This window comes from Ictalurus furcatus, chromosome 20 (genome assembly GCF_023375685.1).
Source record: "Ictalurus furcatus strain D&B chromosome 20, Billie_1.0, whole genome shotgun sequence".
In the NCBI taxonomy this organism is placed as follows: domain Eukaryota; kingdom Metazoa; phylum Chordata; class Actinopteri; order Siluriformes; family Ictaluridae; genus Ictalurus; species Ictalurus furcatus.
The window spans coordinates 15,513,100-15,532,405 of NC_071274.1; the positions used below are offsets into that span (position 1 = coordinate 15,513,100).

General features: G+C 38.2%; 1 protein-coding gene across 2 annotated transcripts in view; it reads left to right on the forward strand.

The window, feature by feature from the left end:
- The window catches only part of rorcb (RAR-related orphan receptor C b), a 36,359-nt gene extending 20,413 nt beyond the window's left edge, over positions 1–15,946 (forward strand). For both annotated transcript variants that reach the window (XM_053651023.1, XM_053651022.1), the window contains exons 4-10: positions 398–844; positions 4,013–4,134; positions 7,348–7,480; positions 8,945–9,052; positions 9,612–9,722; positions 10,669–10,781; positions 14,334–15,946. In XM_053651023.1, coding sequence (XP_053506998.1) covers positions 398–844; positions 4,013–4,134; positions 7,348–7,480; positions 8,945–9,052; positions 9,612–9,722; positions 10,669–10,781; positions 14,334–14,495 — 1,196 coding nt within the window. In that variant the 3' untranslated portion in view covers positions 14,496–15,946. The remainder of the gene's footprint in view (positions 1–397; positions 845–4,012; positions 4,135–7,347; positions 7,481–8,944; positions 9,053–9,611; positions 9,723–10,668; positions 10,782–14,333) is intronic.
- Positions 15,947–19,306: the final 3,360 nt, after the last annotated feature.

Here is a 19,306-nt window from a genome sequence, read left to right on the forward strand (position 1 = left end):
CAACCTCATCGTTCCTCTATACAAATAAAATCGTATGCTAGCCACCAACTGGCAGCTGTAAATCATTAGGAAGTTCATTCCTCTGGTACTTCACGCTTAATTAAAGTTTTTTTTTTTTTTTAATTGTGTAACACCTATCCATGTGATAAATGAGTACAGGAATGACTCCACTGTGTTGTGGCTGACTGATTAGTCATCCAAAAGTACATGATGTGCTAAAACTGTGCTAAAAGCAAGGATTTCACTCTCGCTGTGTCTTTTTCTCACTCTCTTTTTGTTTAATTAGCAATTAAATGATTCACCAAATGTCTGGACGAGTAACTCTCGCTAAATATTACAGATCTTGAATAAAAAAACTTATCAAAAGGTTGTTAAATTCATGTATGTTTTCCCATAGCGGTGAAGTTTGGACGCATGTCCAAAAAGCAGCGTGACAGCCTGTACGCGGAGGTGCAGCGGCACCAGCAGCTGGCGCGCGAGCCTGAGGAGGCGGGCGAGGACAGCGGACTCAGCCGCTCATACAGCAGCACAGGTTCCAGCACCTCCTTCAGTGATCTAGACGACATCACCACGCTGCCCAACGGCCTGCTCTTTGACCTGCCACTCACACCAGGGGAGGCAGCTGAATACTGTGCCTTCGACCTGCTTGAGGGCGGGGTCAGTAGTGGAACAGGGAGTGCAGCGAGCAGCAGCTCATCCAATCAGAGCTCTCCAGAGCCTAGCATGCTGGATATAGTGGAAACAGGCCGAGTGAAGCACGAGTACCAGCTGCTTCCTGAGCCCAGCCTGCTCACGCATACCCTGCTGGGGGCACTATCCGATGACTGCTCTTTGCTTGATATAGGTGAGTGTTTGGCTCAATATAGATGGTGCAGGGAAAGTTTTTGATCTTGCGGAACCACAGATTAGCAGAACTATCCCTAACAAATACTACACTGGTCCTGAACGAGTTCCTAGTTTAGTTGTGATGCAAACTGCACATGTTTGATCAGTCTGCAATGTGCTGGGTTTACTCTGAAAGTACCTGGTCCACAAAAGGGTTCCTAGAACTTTTGACGTTTTTCAAAAAGTTCCTGAGTTTCTGTACAGGTTCCTGCAGTGGAAACACTTTTACATTTTACATACATAGAAAGGAACATTCTGTTGCCCCTTTGTCACTGAGTTCTGTAGCATAATTATGTTAAGGACCAGTGTTGGGTAAATTACAAAAAAAAGGTAATCCACTACAGATTACTAATTACTACTTTAAATTTGTAATCTGATTACATTACTGATTACTGCATATAAAAAGTAATCAGATTACTAATTACTTTACTTTCACGTTACTTTCAAAACTTATCAAAATACACTGCAAAGTGAAAGTCATAGTTCTCCCAGTAATTTTATCCCGAGTCAATGTATGACATGAACAGATTGTCACTGTTTGTAGGACTACCAGACCGATAAAATATAAAACTTTTCTAACTAGGCTAGTTTGGGGTCGTTAGCCAAGGGGAGGCACAGCTAAGCTATCAATGTATGGGTTTAGCTGCTACAGTGTAATGCAAAGTACATTATCTTTCCTTATGCTCTCTCATATCATGTTCACGTAAACTGGAACTCGTATAGACATTTATACACCTTGTTTTCCTGCTCAGTGGATGTTAGTGTTTCAGTTTCAACCCCTTTATTGGTTTAAAATAAAAATCAGCGCATATCCATTTTTCCTCACATTGAATGTGTGCTAGCATTTGGCAGAAGTGAAACCTGTCAGCCAATAAGACATGAGTATTTCCATGTATTTTCCTGTAAACCCTGTCTGATTGGTCTCGCCTCTGTTCACTGGAGATATAAAATTACAGGCGTTTTTCTTTTACTGACGTTCAGTTACGAAGTGACAAACTCTCTCCAAGTGGAGAATTATTCGGGGGTAAAGAAATAATCTTCAGGGCAAAACGTGATTTATTTTAAAATGCATTTTACTTAATATTGTTTTTTTTAACAATAAATTTGTAACACAAGTAACGTAATTTTTTTGACATCAGCAACTGTAATCAAATTACATACATTTAAAAGGTAGTGTGTTATATTACTGCGTTATCAGAAAAAGGAATTAGATTAAAGTAACACATTACATTGTAACGCATTACACCCAACTCTATTAAGGACATGTACCATCATTAATAATGCATTGGTTTTAATTGATATCTTGGGAGCAGGTAAGTTAATAGTCTAATGTGGAATCTGGAATTACAGCCATGAGTCGTTTAATTGCCTTTAAATAAGCTAATAAAAAGTGATAACACAAACCAAGTTAGATATGGACGAGGTGTGGCTCAGGTATGCGCAATTCTGACCTTGGTCCATTATTCTTGCACAATATCGACTCGAGCAAGATGCGAAATTTATGTTTTGGCCATTGTAAATACATTCCAAAAGCCTATGGAATTCCACTTGAGACCAGTATAGAAATATATAAATATGACACTGTTTATTATTTTATACCTTTGGCTCTTTAAAGTCCATAAAATATTTTGTTCCGAGGACATTGGTGGAGTGCATCATTGGTTTCTTTACAGGAGTGTGCATCAAATTAGCAAAAACATTAGCATTAATACAATGAAAAGTGTGATCAAATGGATTATAACCAGCACACGTTAAAATTTCATGACCTTGATTTAGTAGCTCGTGGCTTCAAGTTGTGCGCATGAGTAACTGTCAGAGCACAAGAGCTATAAAAAAAAAAACAGTAATAGGATGTGCTGGATCAAGTGCTATTTTATTCGCTGTATAAACGTGTGTTTAAAAGCATTGGTCTAACACTATTGATAAACCCCCATCTTAGGCTCTTCTTCTATTCAAGAAAAATCTGGCAACCTCGGAGGCGTGAACTACACGCAGGTGATTTGCATAATCTGAATGCCACACTCAGAAAATCAACTTAAGCAGGTGCATAGCCAAGTTTAAATACATGCAGATTTCCTCATAACTGACATAACTTTTGTACATAATTCATAGACTCTGAATATGGTAATCAACTTCTACATGTATTTAGACTGGATTTTTTTTAGGTTACTATAACACCAAACTGCCAAATACTTTATATTAAACATCTGTCCTCGGGGTGCCCCATATAGTCTTGTTTTGTTTATTTATTATTATCATGGGTAGCTCATTTCCTAACATATAAGTTCCCAAGGTATCCCAATTTCCAAAGATAATCGAGAAAGATGAACACTGATTTAAAACAATATAGTTGCTTGCTATTGCCATAAAGGGGGAACATGGTTAAACTGTTATTACTTAAACTATACCCAGGGCAAAATAACTGCAGCTTAGGCTTTGTACATGTCTGGGGGTAATCGATGCAGCTAGCCTGCTAACTCTAGCTTTCTATGTAAATAGTATGTACAGCTACATGTATTTTGTTACCTATTCGCTGTACTTTGTTCTCCAGCCTGTGGCTAGTCTTAGCATGCTAGTTAAAGTGTACACCAGAGAATGGAAAGATGAGGCACACATTATATCCTGATATATCAGAGTTTTAAAATACAAAAATAATGAGTGCTCCAGCTGAACAACTTACTCCCATATTAGAGAACACACAAACTCCTTACCTGTTCAATAAGAAAATAAACACTCTATCAATCCTATACCCTTTTCATCTTGTATATTTTCTTACATGCTCACTCGCTTTCTCCTGATTGGCTGCAGCTCCTGCCAGTCACTGTGTATCCAGACTTCTTTCATTTCTTAAGTGCATATTTTCCGCTAGTTCCAATCTGACACTCTCTCACTTTAAATTACTATTACACGATTGTCAGCAGCTCATGAACACCATATGTATTTTTTTCCTCCATGGACTTAATAATAATGATTTTTATCTTTCGATTTCACAAAATCAGAAACACTTTTTCCTCAGAGCCTTTGATTTAATAATAGCCATCACAGTGTGTTCCGTGAAAGAGTTATCCTTTATATTGTATCATATTCTCAAATGATATAACGCTGATGAATCGATCTTTGTGTCCAGAGCGGATCACTCAGAATGTGGTGAAGTCACATATAGAGACGTGTCAGTACAGCACAGAGGAGCTGAAACGACTAACTTGGAACCTATATACGCCTGAGGAGACCCGCTCCTTCCAGCTCAAGGTACACACGACAATCAGCTGCTATTCAGCTTGTTTCATGCAGTGACAATAACATCGATGACTCATTTTTGATGAATAGTTAGGCAAATGAGTGATAAGCATGGGGATGAATGACACAGTTGAGCAATCATAATATTGAGTCCTTATCTAAGCACTGTTTTTTTGGCCTTTGAACCAGAAGTGAATATTATAGAACCAGAATACATATAATTAACAGTATTAGCTAGGTCTTAACCATGGACTGGGTGTTTTATATCTGTAACGCTACACAAGTAAAACCTTGAGATATGGTTTGTTTCTTTTGTGTTCTTGTTTTTTTCATGCAGCACTGCCAAAATCTGATATGTTCTCTGATAATTTTGTTTTCATATTTTGTATTAGTATTATTATTAGTAGTAGAATTATTATTACTATTATTATTATTATTATTATTATTATTATTATTATTATTAGTTATAAAGAAATGAACAATCACTGACCAGAATTATTCCCAACAATCACTTATCACCATTGTTCTTAACTAAATATATATATATATATATATATATATATATATATATATATATATATATATATACACACACATACATACATATATATATATATATATATATATATATATATATATATATATATATATATATACACACACACACACACACACACAGTACATTTACACATTTATATATTTATATATATACATATAAATGTGTAAACACATTCTTATTATTTTTGCTTTTTTCATCTGCAATCTTGATAGAAATTATAGTATTTTGTAAATATATATATAGCTGGGGTGGGATTAGTTAGCAAATGGGTATATACAGTGTACAACAGAAGTGAGTACACCACTGGGCAACATCACTGAAATGTCAAATGATTGTAAATTATATCAACTCTCAATAATTGCATTATTTCTAGGTTGACAAGTAGAGTATTTCTTCTTCTAAACAATGAAAAACAAATACTTTAGAAATAATATATTGAAAATACATTGGGAAAAAAAGTAGAAACTCAGTGCAATGAAAGTGAACCCACTGACACACAAGTTAGAAAACCTGTGGTAATTGTAACAACATTGAGTACACCTGTGGTTTCCAGTTAGCATAATTGCATGAACATAATTATGAAATGACCTGTGAATACCAGAACTTTCCCTATTTTGGACGTATGGTCTGTGTCTATCTGCATGATGGATCCACATGGAAAAGAATTACCAGAGGAATTGAAAAATCAGACTTTACACAGACTATGTTTACATGGACAGCAATAATCTAATTATTGACCTTATTCTGAATAAGACAATATTCTGATTAAGGTGTTTACATGAGTTGCTTTTAGAATACTCCTTTCATGTTCCCGTTTTACATGTTATAGAACATATCTTGATTAACAGCACACGTCATTACGTTCCCACGCCGTCCGACGTTCCCTCCAGAATTCCATGTATCAACATACAGTTTTGGGTGTTTTATTTAAAATTTTACGATAGCTTCAAGTGCAGTTAATTATTTGTCATGCTATACGTCCAAATAGACGACGGCTTGAAGCCATGAGCTGCGTCCGAAACTGCGTACTTACCTACTACGTAGCAGCTGAGATACATGTATTTCGCCTATTATGTAGTAGGTAAGTATGCAGTTTTGGACGCGTACTTATTGTTGTCCATGTAAATGTACAGACAGATGGGGAAAAAGGATACAGGTAGATTGGTGACCAACTAAATATCAGAACTAAAAACACAGTTGCAATAGTAATCAGGAGGTATAGAACGAGTCATAGGACCACTAATCAGAGCCGCAGTGGCCATCCTCCTACTGTAAAATGACTCCGCGGACTGTGCCCTACTTGCACAATCTAGCGCTGAAGAACAGACAGGCAAGTGCTTCAGACACGACACAGGAGTTATCAATGGAAATCGGACTATCTGTGACAGCTCAGACAATACGAAGGACGTTGACTAATGTCAAACTCAAGAAAAAAAACCCTTGCTTGCTCTTTGGCACAAAACTGCAAGAATAAACATGAAACATGAAAGAACATGAAAAGAAGATTGATGAATATTGGGAGCACGTTCTTTGCTCAGATGAGAATTTGTTCGGCTAGGATGCGATCCAGCATGTTTGCCATGAACCTGCCCAGGACTGCTACAGTGAACGCATAGTCCTGACAGTGAAGCACGGGGGTGGGAGTGTCATGATATAGGGTTGCATGATCCAAAAAGTGTTGGGAAGATGACATATATAAATGGCACCATGAATGCCTGTGGATATGCCAAAATACTCGCTGACAAGATGACTCCCAGTCTCCAGAAGCTTGGCAGAAAAGGAATATTCCAGCATGATAACGATCCAGAACACACTGCCAAAATCATGCAACAGTTTCTAAAGAAGGAAAAAGTGAAAACTATAGTATGATCTGCCAAGTACGTCACCTGACTTGAATCCAATAGAACACCTTTGTGGTATTTTAAAGAGAAAGGTAGAGCAACACAACCCATCCAGCAAAGAGCAGCAGAAAAAAAATTGCCATGAAGAATGGCAGAACATCTCTCCAGAAATTTGTGTAACACTGGTATCCTCCATGCTGAGGAGGATTGAGTCTGTCATCAGAAATAACGGTGGGCATACGAAGTATTTGAATCTCCGTAATGAAGAGCAGATACCCTACTGTTCAATTTAGAAATAATGCAATTACTTTAAGGTGATACAATCATGAATCATTTGACATTGAAGTGATATTGCACAGGCATGTACTCACTTCTGATGTATACTGTAGTTAATTTGTGGTGCCATGAACAAAGATGACTCCTGCGCCTTCTTAATCTTGCATGATTTGATATGCTAATTAGTCTGTGATGTCATCTAGCAGCTTCTAGCGACGTTCTGAAGATGCGTTAGCTATTTTCCCCTCAAAGAGTTGGCAAAACTGGATGGTTATACGGTACGGGTTTGGATCGGAGCTTGAATAGATAAATTATATGGCTGTGGCTATGGCTGTGATAAAAATATGGCTGGATAGATACAAGTCCATTGGGCTTTGCTTGACCGTTTGTTTGATCCTGATCACCAGACAAGCATTACACACATCACTGGCTCAGCATCGACAAAAGGATTCATTTCCTGACGTATTCACATTTGATCTTTGGAGCGCACAATCATGATCTAACGCAGTATCGATTGTCTGATTAACACATTGATCGTGTCTTGTGCAGTCTGCTGAGTGGATGTGGCAGCAGTGTGCCGTGCACATCACCAACGCCATCCAGTACGTGGTGGAGTTTGCCAAGCGCATCAGCGGCTTCATGGACCTCTGCCAGAATGACCAGATTATCCTCCTTAAAGCAGGTCAGTGCTACAGGACATGGCACACTGACCAGCACTGAATTTAGATTACATACATGTACGGTTTACAGCTCTCAGATTTCTGATGGTCAGTATACAGCGTTTTGTTCAATCTAAGTTGCTTAGTTTAAGTTTAAGACTTAAAACTGTTAAGTTAAAGCTGAAAGGAGGCAAATTAATATATTTAAGAATCTGAAATTTAAATAGACTAGGTTAAATCGTCCTGTTCAGTCAGGAATAAATCAGAACGGTGCACACTGTTATAGAAAAATAATCAACATGGTACAATTATGACCGCACATCACAAAGTGTTTTATTCCTTCTTATACCACAGCACGTTGCCAACCTCAGTAATTATTTCTTTATTAAAGAGTGAGATTTTGTACTTATAAAGGTCCCTGTTGTCACGTTTCGTGACGCAACGGAGATAGCGGAGAAACCAGCGTGAACTTAACAAACGAAACTACACATGACATGAACTATGAACTAAGACTAAGACTAAGACTATGAAACGAAACATGAAACTATGGACTGTGACTGTGGTTATCTATCGTAAGGACTCTAAACTAATCGACTATCTAACTCATTCAACATTCCGCGTTGTGTGCTGGGAGGCGCACGGTATATATGCAGAGATAATCAGCCTCGTAATGGCTGACGGCTGAGGACGATTCAGACACACGTGAGACTACAACCAATGACAGAACGGGGAGGAGACATGACAGAAACATAAACAAATGCACGTGTAGAAATGTCACGATTGTCCACAAGGGGAAAGCAGGTGCTCGCGCACCTGCTCGTGCACGCGCGCTCACATGCTCCACAGCGCGCTGCATAAAGGAGAACTCGTGACACCTGTGTAGATTACTATAGAAATGATAACATGTTTGAAAGAGCAGAATAAGTATAAACCTGAGACCAACACCGTCTGTCTAATCAGAACTGAGAATTCTGCAGCGCTGTGGTATAAAACACATTAGTCAGCTCATCTTCACATAGCCATCAGGTCATATACACAAACAAATTGAAGAGGTCAGTGAAAGAGTTCTGTATGTTTCATTGTTTTAAAAACCTTTTAAAAAAGATGTGTTTGCTAACATTTCTCCCCTCTTGTCTTTTTGTCTCCAACTTTCTTTTTCTCTATACATAACTTTTAAATTGATGATAACGTCCAAAATATTTGGAAAATTATATATGATGTAATTACATTTTGACAACCATTTTTATTCACCATTCTTTCTATTTGTATATTTAACATATCTTTACAATTATATTAACTTAAAAAAAACCTTATCTGGAGAAAATCTTTCTTCTTTTATATATATATATATATATATATATATATATATATATATATATATATATATATATATATATATTTTATTTTATTTTTTTGGGTGGAGCATGTGTCCTCCTTTTTCCTCTTTCCTCCTCTCTATCTCTCTGTCTCCATGTCGACACTTCCAGGCTGCTTAGAGGTTCTGCTGATCCGCATGTGCCGTGCGTACAACTCCACCAACAACACGATGTTTTTCAACGGCAAATTTGCCAGCCCTCAGTTCTTTAAAGCACTAGGTAAGTGTCTGCATTTCTGGGGAATCATGAAAGCTTGGACTGTCGTGTTCATCTATTCTAACGTGTAACTCCAGAAATACACACTTGCAGTGTTGTGCGTGGTTTCTCAGTGATATTAAGTGATGTAAAATGTGAGCTACAGAAATAGACTTTCATTATGGGTGAGTCTTTGCGGAAACAGTTTTCCTGGTCTTTTCTCAGTAAAGGGAAACATGTTCGTTCTTGTCTGTGGTAATCACACACCTAAAGTACAGATGTAGCAGATAGAGAGGAAAAAAATTAATATGTGGTACATATTACATAAAGTTTACATAAAAATATTACATTTATCATCATAATGTGATTTCATAGTTTATACTAAACTTAATTTAAACATTTCCAATTAGTAGATTGAATTATGTAGCTGGAGCGTGATCAGTTCGCGTAGGTTCTAAAATTTGGAGCAAATCAGATGTTGATGATAGCCCCATGACTTAATCAGTTTTATTTCTTTTCTGCACAGGGTGGCCTAATCATTGACATATTGTGTGTGTGTGTGTGTGTGTGTGTGTATGTGTAGGCTGTGATGACCTGGTGAATGCCATCTTTGAGTTGGCCAAGAGCCTGTGTCGCCTGCAGTTGAGTGAGGAAGAGATGGCCCTATTCAGTGCCGCCATCTTGCTATCACCTGGTATGCTACAGACAAGTATTTTGGTTGTAACATACTACATGATACATGATATGAACAGATAAAGTGTTCTAAATGGGTACAAATACAGGTGCAGTATTAGTTGTTGTTGTTGTTTTTTCTTAAAGAAAGCTTTTCAGAAAGGTTCCTCTGGTTGAGACTAGTGTCAGGTCAAGTCAAATTTGATTTATAAAGCACATTTAAACACAATAGTGGTTGATCCAAAGTGCTGTATATAATAGCATCACATTAAATAGCCTCATAAGACAAATAGTCAAAATACATTTTAAGAGATTTAAAAATGGTTAAAGATGGAGCGGACCTCTAGTGAAAGGGAAGACCAGAGTTTAGAAAAGGCTCAATCGTGCTTTGTGTTAGTACAACAACAGGGGACAGATAGATGAAGTTGATTATAAGATCTTAGCATTCTGGTAGGAGATTATGGGTGAAAAAGATCAATAATGTTCTGTGGAGCAAAACCAGTAAGAGCTTTACATGCATAAAATAAGAATTTTAAAATTCATTCTGAACTAGAGGTGAGCGTCAGGACTGGGCTCTTGTACAGGACGCAACGAGAAAAAAAAAAAAAAAAATCACACGAGCAACAAAAAAGTTGCTAGAAACAAACATAGTCCATAGCCACGTGATGCACTTATAGCATCCTTAGTAACTGCCTGGTCAGGGTTGCAGACGTTTAAATTGGACTACTAGTTTGTTTATGTTTTGGGAAACATATATGAAAATAAAAAGTCCCGTGCACATTTCAAGTTGTGCACGGGACTTTTTCAAGTTGTGCAAGGCACTCACATGCACAAGTTGTCCCCCCCCCCCCAGTGTCTAATTAATGTCTAATACGAAACCTCTACCAAACGCAAATACACATACACTATGATTTCCTGCACCTCTCTCACCATCGCCTCGCCTTTCCTCCACTCTTTCTCTCTCTCAGATCGCCCGTGGTTAACAGAGAGTCAGCAGGTGCAAAAGCTGCAGGAGAAGGTTTATTTGGCCCTGCAGCACAGCCTGCACATGGGGGGAGGCAGTCAGGAGAAACTGGACAAGGTGAGGGAGATCATCCGACATGACATTTTTCTCTCTGTTTAATTAGTATGTAGTAGGATACGTGAATTTATTATCTATTAATTTTTTATTACATTTTTTTAAACCAAAAAAAAGTCTCAAGGATCACACTTCCAAAATGAATATACTATATCTGTGTGTAAATTCATAACGATCCTTATAAGAAATTATAAAAGTAAAAGGAAATGGAAATGTGGGACAATTAATATCTGTTCAAATTTATTATTAGCGTTTATGTTTACATGGCAAAAGAACTGTAGGTTACTTACCGAGTTAGAATGTCGAATGAAAACCTGTTGATGCTGTTTAATTTGCTAGGAATGTTATGTAATCTATTTGCTAAGCAGGTTATAATTAAGAAAGTTCTAGCACTTTGTGGACGTGCCTGAGAGTAGAGTCATACAAGCAGAGAAGTTAGAGTTAGTTAGTTGGGTGGATCAGATTGCATTGGGTTGTGGATGTTGGAAAGTGATAGCTTGTTCTTGACCCCATCCAATCACCTAATCTACAAACTAATTTGGAACGGTGGCAAAATGTAAAAATCGTAGACACCCTGACTAGTCTTCAATGAGCCCTGGGGTAGGCCTGTCATGATAATTACGCTATCGACTTATCGTACGATATATGGACGTGACCCAGGTCACTTTTGCCGACCTCGATATCGCCCGTTGTGTTTGTTTACATAAGAATGAATGTCACCCACATGTCAGCCGTCCGCGCTGCTTCTGTCCCATCATCTGCTCTAGCACTGTCAAATTACAGTTTGTTGAGTTACATGAACATTCCATTGCGAAAACGCTGCATTTGAATTTAAGAAGAGCAAGCACTGGCATGATTTTATTTCAGACACACTGTTGAGAAAATGACACGCAACAATGCACCAACAATGTTTTGTTGAAGAAGAAAAATCTAGAAAGAGTAGTTCTAGTGTTTCTAATAATCCAGTCGTAATCAGTAATGTTGGGGATTGAGCCGCTTAACCTGCGTGAGCTGAAGCTGAACAGTGAATGAACAGCAGTAAACTGAAACGCTTTACTAGCGGGTTAATGAACTCACCCAAACACATCCTATATGCATGTGAGGTTAATCAGACACGTACACAACATAAACCTCATATTACAACTTGCTTCTGCACAAAATGACGCGAATAAACTTAATTAACTCGCTAGGTAGTGGAAATGGAAAGTCACGTTGTGAATACGCGCGTTCCATAACAATGCACTAAAACACGGACAGTGCAGAACTAAAGCATAAAGAATTAACAATATTGTATTACAATAGTGTTCTCATTGTAATGTTATTATTTCAGGAGGTCAGGTTTTCACAACAAGGGCAGTTTTCACATGTTTTTGTTGATGCATGTTTAATTTCATATCTAAAATGTGTGAATATTTGGTTTAATTTTTGCGTTTTCGATGGCGCTATAGTCAGAGTACGACTGACTGAAATGAATAAACATGACATGACAATTTTTTGACATTCCAGTTCCAATGTCTGAATATTTGTAACGCTTAACAGTTCATTGCTCTTTGAAAGGGTGTACTTGCATTATTACGCTCTTATATTTTCATTATATCAGTTAGGGCTGGGCCATATTGCACAAAAACTTTATTAACAATTGTGAATTACGATTTCGACTTTTTTTTGTTTGTTTTTACATAATGCAATTGAAAAATTACGCACTTTATTTCAAGACGGTTTTTTATTCATTAGAATGGACTTTGGGAAAATAGTAACAGCACCATCTCTAGCAAATAGTGCAAACAATGTTTTTTTTTTTTTTTTTGTTTGTTTTTTTTTTGTTTTTTTTTTAAAGGATATTTGCACATTATCTGCACTATATTATAGCGGTTGCTAATTTTGCACAACTTAGTGCACCCTTCTTTCTCGAAAGAGTAAATAGGGACCAGGTCTTTCGTGACATCAAATGCCACCGCAATTGAGAAGTCAACTTGGGCTCTTCTCATATCCGCGTTCCGTCCTCGTTTACGGAGTGACGTCAAATCAGCATGGTTGCACACAACATCAGCATTGAATAGTTCTTTGTGACTGTTGCTTGTCAGACTGTACAAACACGATCCCCGCTGTAAGCCATGTCACACTGTAGGATCTCATTGTCATTAATGTCGGACTGTATGACAGTCAAGACGCGAAAAGCGGACGCATGCAAGAAGACTCGAACGGAGTAAGAGAAGCCACACAACAGGACTGTGCCTCAAATCTTCTGACACTGCCAGAATTTAATCGGAGGGAAAATTTGATCGCAACGTCCGTTAATCGGCTGTCAGGGAACACGTCAAACTAGCGATCAAAGACTACAGATTTTGGCCTGGGATTATAGGAATCTTTTATTATTCTCAAAATTTGTCTCAGATGACCAAATCGTGGCCAAAATCGTACAGTGTGAACCCGGGTTTAGCCGCTTAGCTTGACGCTAAGAAAATACGAAAAAACATTGGGGTGATCAGTTCCCCACTTCGTCTGTCGAAAGTGACATAATTCAGACCGGCGAATTACTACTTAAGATGAAATGTAGCATTATATTTTACATATATCTGACTTTTCAAACCTGTACCAATTCCATATCTTTGAAGTGATATTTGAACTTTTTGCTATGAGCTCAGTGCTCAGCGAACTGCTGCCTGTTAATCTTTTTGTTGTTGTTGTTTTAATCTAAGAGTGCAGTGTTTGGGATCCACGCAGGCTGTTGGAGGTGTTTATAATAATTCCTTACATTTATATAGGGATTATATTTCTAGAAACTCACAGTGCTTTACACAGTATGGGAGGGGGAATCTCATCAACCACCACTAGTGTGTAGCATCCACCTGGATGATGCGACACAGCCATATTGTGCCAGAACTCCCACCACACACCAGCTGTTAGTGGAGAGGAGAGAGTGATGTAGCCAATTCAGAGATGGAGATTATTACAGAGAAGCCATTACAGGGCTATAACAGAGAAGGTCCAATGGGGGAATTTCGCCAGGACACCGAGGTTATACCCCTACTCTTTTACGATAAGTGTTTACGAAGGCTGCCTTTCCTTCGTATTTGTTTAAACTTTTAATTAGCATTCATGAATGTTTTAATTAAAATTTTAAATCCACATATATAAACATGTACAATCGTGATTAGAACGTTTTGAAAATCGCATTAAAACAGCCATTCAAAATAACCAAATGAATTGTGAAAAACGGCCAGCCCTAATATCAGTGGCATAAAATGGTCTTAAAATGACAATAATATTGTGTATCGCAATTATTTCCCGGCCAATATATCGTCCAACAAAAGTAGTTATGGTGACAGGCCTACCCTGGCGGTCCCTTGACCTGACTTGAAGAGCCACAAAGTGGAAAAGCGCCTTCTACTTCTGTTTAACAGTTTCTTACTAGCACCCCCTGCTGGACATAATACCTATGGGACCATGTCAGTGAAATAGGACACAGAACTATTATATGGAATGATGTGTTTCATAAAATTTCATAAGCATTTGCTAATTCTGCAATTCTTCTTTTGATGTCTCGCTTTGTAGATGGCGTCCAAGCTGCCGCAGATGAAGTCAATCTGTAACCTCCACATCGATAAGCTGGAGTTTTTCCGGCTGCTTCACCCCGAAACGGCCTTCAGCTTTCCTCCTCTCTACAGGGAAGTGTTCGGCAGCGAGATCAACTTCCCTGACTCCACTGACAGTTAGAAGCAAGGAGAGAGGGGCCGGGAGGGGGGAGGGGGGTGGAGATATGGCAGAAGAGGAAGAGAATCAGATTCACTGGTGCAGAGAGAGGACGTGTGAAAGAGAGGACGTCAAAGACAGAGGACTATAAAGAATAGTGTTAAGGAATAGTGTTAAAAAGAAATCGAAACCTGTCAAAACCTCTTAGCAGCCCAGACAATCTGGCGTTTTTAGTTACTATTGTGTACAAAGAGCACCACAAATTAGTATAGGGGCCAACACACAGTACTCCTCTCTCTACACACACACACAACACCTGAAAGCACTTTCGTATTATTTAAGAGTATCTATTAAGGCAGAGGTTCATAATCCTGTCCTCAGGGACCCTCTGCCTCCGGCACAGATTTTTGTTCTGGTCCTTTTCTCAATGCACTTCTACCAGACAATTCCGATCACCCAGCTCAGGTGCGGTAACATCTGGAATAAAACGACGTACCTTCCCCTTTATGCTTAACGCCGTGGACTAATTATGAATGTATGTCCCTATAACAGCACTTAATACGTATGCGACCGAATGTACATACTGCACTTTGGTTCGCGGAAATGCTTTACGAAACCCATGTCGGTTACATGTGACAATCAAGAATCTTCTTGGAACCAGTGAGTGCCCAGATGTTTGGTAGTACAAAAGGACCAACCTCCACAATCGACACATTGAGTGTGCTGGTAGGGCTGGGCGGTATGATGATACAATATCGATATCATGATGAATAATGTCACAACACACCTTTCTGAAAATATCATCAATGAAACACTAGCAAAATTCATTGTTATGGAAGATAACAAGCAGAAATATTACTAATTAATTACTGTATTTATTTTTATGTTAAATTGTATGTTTCTGTAGTCATCAAAGTGCAGCTCGTATGACTTCAAGGGTTCAGTATGTTATGCTGTTATGCTAGCACTAGGGGTGTAATGATACGGTGCATCGTATCGTTTGTTACAAGGCTCTCAATTCCTTACGCTTGTATATCCAAAGTTAATAGACTATCCGTCATGAAATACCACTTGTATCACATGAGGTGTAATAAACGTTTAAACTTAATCAAGGCAACGCTCTCTCAGACGAAGTAGTGTATCTCAAAACTTTATCTCGATTCAGGAGATTGCAAAAAGCACGTTTGTCCTAAACATTCTATGTTTCACTCGCTAATACAGCTAGCATACTAGCCAGAGAAATCCATTCAGGCAGCTATAAATCTCTGACTCAACCCGAGCTTAAGAAATCTCCACTGTAATTGGGAAGTTCGTATTTTGTAGTGGGGAATGCAGGATTCAAAAACACATCCAGGGGTACAGAGCGAGCTAACAGCAGAATGGGACACGTCCCCTGGTGAGTCAAACCAGTGGAAGTTAGCCACACTTCATTTGGTTTCATTCAAATGCACAGCTCAGGGTTGTAACCTGGCAGGGCATCTGGGGCTGTAGCCCTGAAGATTTTCTCTTTAGCTCTGAATAATTCTCCACGTCGAGTGCTACGTCAAAAAAGCCCTCTTTGATTCACGTGCGTCGAACACGAGTACAACTAAAAGGTCTCGTTTATCAGCAAACATCACTGCGAAAGGCAGTGCAAAACAATTTTGCTCAATCGCAATGTCACCAATTCAAGTAGTTCTCTGAATTAAAAGTGCAAAAAAAGAACTCTGCAAATTGCATCGCAATTAAAAAAACAAAAAAAACCCAGCAAAAGCAAGCATTTTGGTCCGCTACAATCAAAAAACAAACTTCAGAAATCCCATACGGACTGTTTTGTTACGTGTTGCAATGAGTCCGAACGAATCACGCAAATACTATCGTTATTACGTTTCGATGTTTTAATGTTTTCAGGAACTGAAAATGACAACCCAAGGCACATACTCATGCAAATGCTCATATGATTACACCCCTGGCGAGCACTTCTGAATATCATGATATCTCTTGTCCTCACTATGAAATATTGCCAAATCGCCCAAACCTACAAGCTGGCATAGTTAATAGTATGCAATAAAAATGTGTCACAAAGTAGTACATCAAGGAAAAGGAAGGCTTGTACATGCTCACACTTCCTCAGGCTTGAGTGTTCAGACAGTGTTCGGTGCTGCTTTTAAGTTACTTTTGTTTTTATTTTATTTTTATTTTTTTAATGCAATGAGAAACCTCAGTCCCAGTGCATCTGTCCTTGTAAATGGCACTTAAAGAAAGTGTAAGAATTGTGTTCCTTTGAATTTATGCATTCATTTATAGATATTTTGATGAAGGATGCATATAAATAGATACATATATGTATATGAACCGAGAGACACGGACAGGGGGGGTGTAGAAGACAGCAGGAGTAAAAGGAATAGAGAACAGGACTTTCAAGAAAAAGCAAGGACTGGACTTGGGATTTCCTGTTTGGCCAGGAACAATGAACTGGCAACAGGAACTAGGCAGTGCAAACAAGGAACGTTCTCTTTAGAAAAATGTTACAGCTGATCGGATATTCCACTTTTCTGAGTGTTTTTTTTAACAGAAAGGATGTTCGTTAAAAGACCACGTGATGACACTCCAGTCAGAAGATGCATATTTTTAACCCAGTGGTGAAGAAGGACATGTACATGGACCTGTTCGACATTCAGGAACCCTTTTTCATGGCCGATCTGAGTGACTGACATGCTGTTGGAACTGTTCTGACAGCCGATGCATAGACACTCATTGATGAAAAAGATGACTCAGTATGTGACACACACACATTACACACATACACATTCATGCACACACATGCATACAGGGCCAGGCTGAGGTCAGGGCATGTTCAGGTTTGTCCTCTGTATTATTTTGTAAATTGTGGCTACCTGTTTTAGTGTCCCACTTCCTGTTTCTCCATACCTCTCTTCCTGCTCATACACTTCAGCATGACGAAAGGATTCCCGTATGTAAAGGCTTGGTGTAGTCTGTACCATCAAACACTCATACACTCTGATAATTCTCAGACACTACTCAAATACTGTTACGTTCAAATTTCTTCAAAATCCACTGTAATCTACAAGCACCCCCTCGCCACAGGACCAAAAGTCCAGGAGGTGGAGTCGGACCTGATCCAGCTTGGGGGGAATCGAATCAAAAAGCCAAGAAGTGGAGACAACTCAATGTGGCTGAATATGTTATGTGTTTGTACAGCATTTTATAGGTTAGGGGTTAGGATTAGGCTTATAAGAGGAGTTGGATCAGGATCAGGTCCAGCTCCACCCCCTAGACTTTTAATCTCAAATTCTGAGCAGCATGAAGCATTCAAGAGAAACGAAGGCATCAATAGTACTAATGAGGGTTTGCACAGTACATTTATATGTAATTATTTTAGTTTTAGGTGCATGCGATGCCATCATTTTTGAAGGTACATGTACGGTACATCACAAGGAGACTAATCTCTCTGTGTGCTTAGTTTGCTCTGGTTATTGGTTGTAAGAAGGGGAAAAAATCTTTTTTCCATCCACCTGTTACAAAAATGAGCATTTTATATAAATCACTCAGGGAGCTAGCTGGTCTCTGTTCTACCAGTCTCCTAGCTTTGCCAACCAGACACAAAACACACACACTCACACACACCCACGTATGCACACATACTGTAAAGGCACCCCACTTTTTGCACCGAACAAGAGACCCGTATCCTCAATCACTGTGTCCTGTAGCTATATATTATACAGTATATATTTTTGTGAATGTCACACACAAAGTGTCAAAGACCTTTCCTCTTTCTTCTAATGTTAAACTATAAGATTTTTGAGTCTGAATTATATTAGGTATATTCTATACACTAGTTTAAAAAAAATAAATAAAGATAAAAAATTATTCATTGATGTATGTTGTTTTAATGTGAGCTTAGTTTGGTTGGACTGTAACTGTTTTGTCCATTTATAACTGCGTGTCCAAAAAACATGTCTTGTTCGTTTCATGGTCTATTTTAACACCATAGAAATACCTATTTTTGTTTTCCTTTCACATTTATTGGTGTTTTAGTACAAAATGTTAGAATCTCTTAACAATTCATCTCATTGTAACACCATGTTTTTAAAAAATGTGCTTTAAAGAATGTAATAAAGTGGGTTTTTTTCTACTATTGAAGAGATCAAATGGTTTTGGACAAGTAATAATACTGAGATATAAACCTGCTATTTCAACTGGACAAATACACTTATTCAGAATTGTGAAAAAGTCGTAGTCACTCTGTTTAGTACAAATTTTGTACAAAGATGTTTGTTTTATGCATTCCAAATATTACATTTCCAACAAAAAAGAAAGTAATACATTTCTTAACAGACCACTTTTTCAAAAACAGAATGAAGACTGATGGGTTTTGCATAAAAAAAAACTGACAGTCAAACCCTGCATCCCAATTGGCATACTATCCGTATTAAATAGTGCCCAAGATGATAATTAGTGTGTCCCAAATTGTAGTATGTTGAAATGAGTATCCCGGTAGTACCCGGATAGTCTACTATTTCGAAGTGTGGATCCGTGGACACTTTTTCAGCTAATATTTCCCACAACTCGTTGTATGAGGGAGGAGTTTGCTTCACATTCAAGGACGCATTTTAGAGAGGTGTAAATGAAATGTGTAAAAAATAAATCAAGGGAAAGATCAATGAAATTATATAGTATAAATTATATAAGGAATAATATAAAAAAAGATTTAAAGAAACAAGGAGTTTGTTTACGGTGACATTGTTCTCTTCCCTGCAACAACGTTCTCTTCCATACGTCCCAATATTTGCATACTCTTTTAATAAACACTCAAAAGTATGTACTTTTTCTTC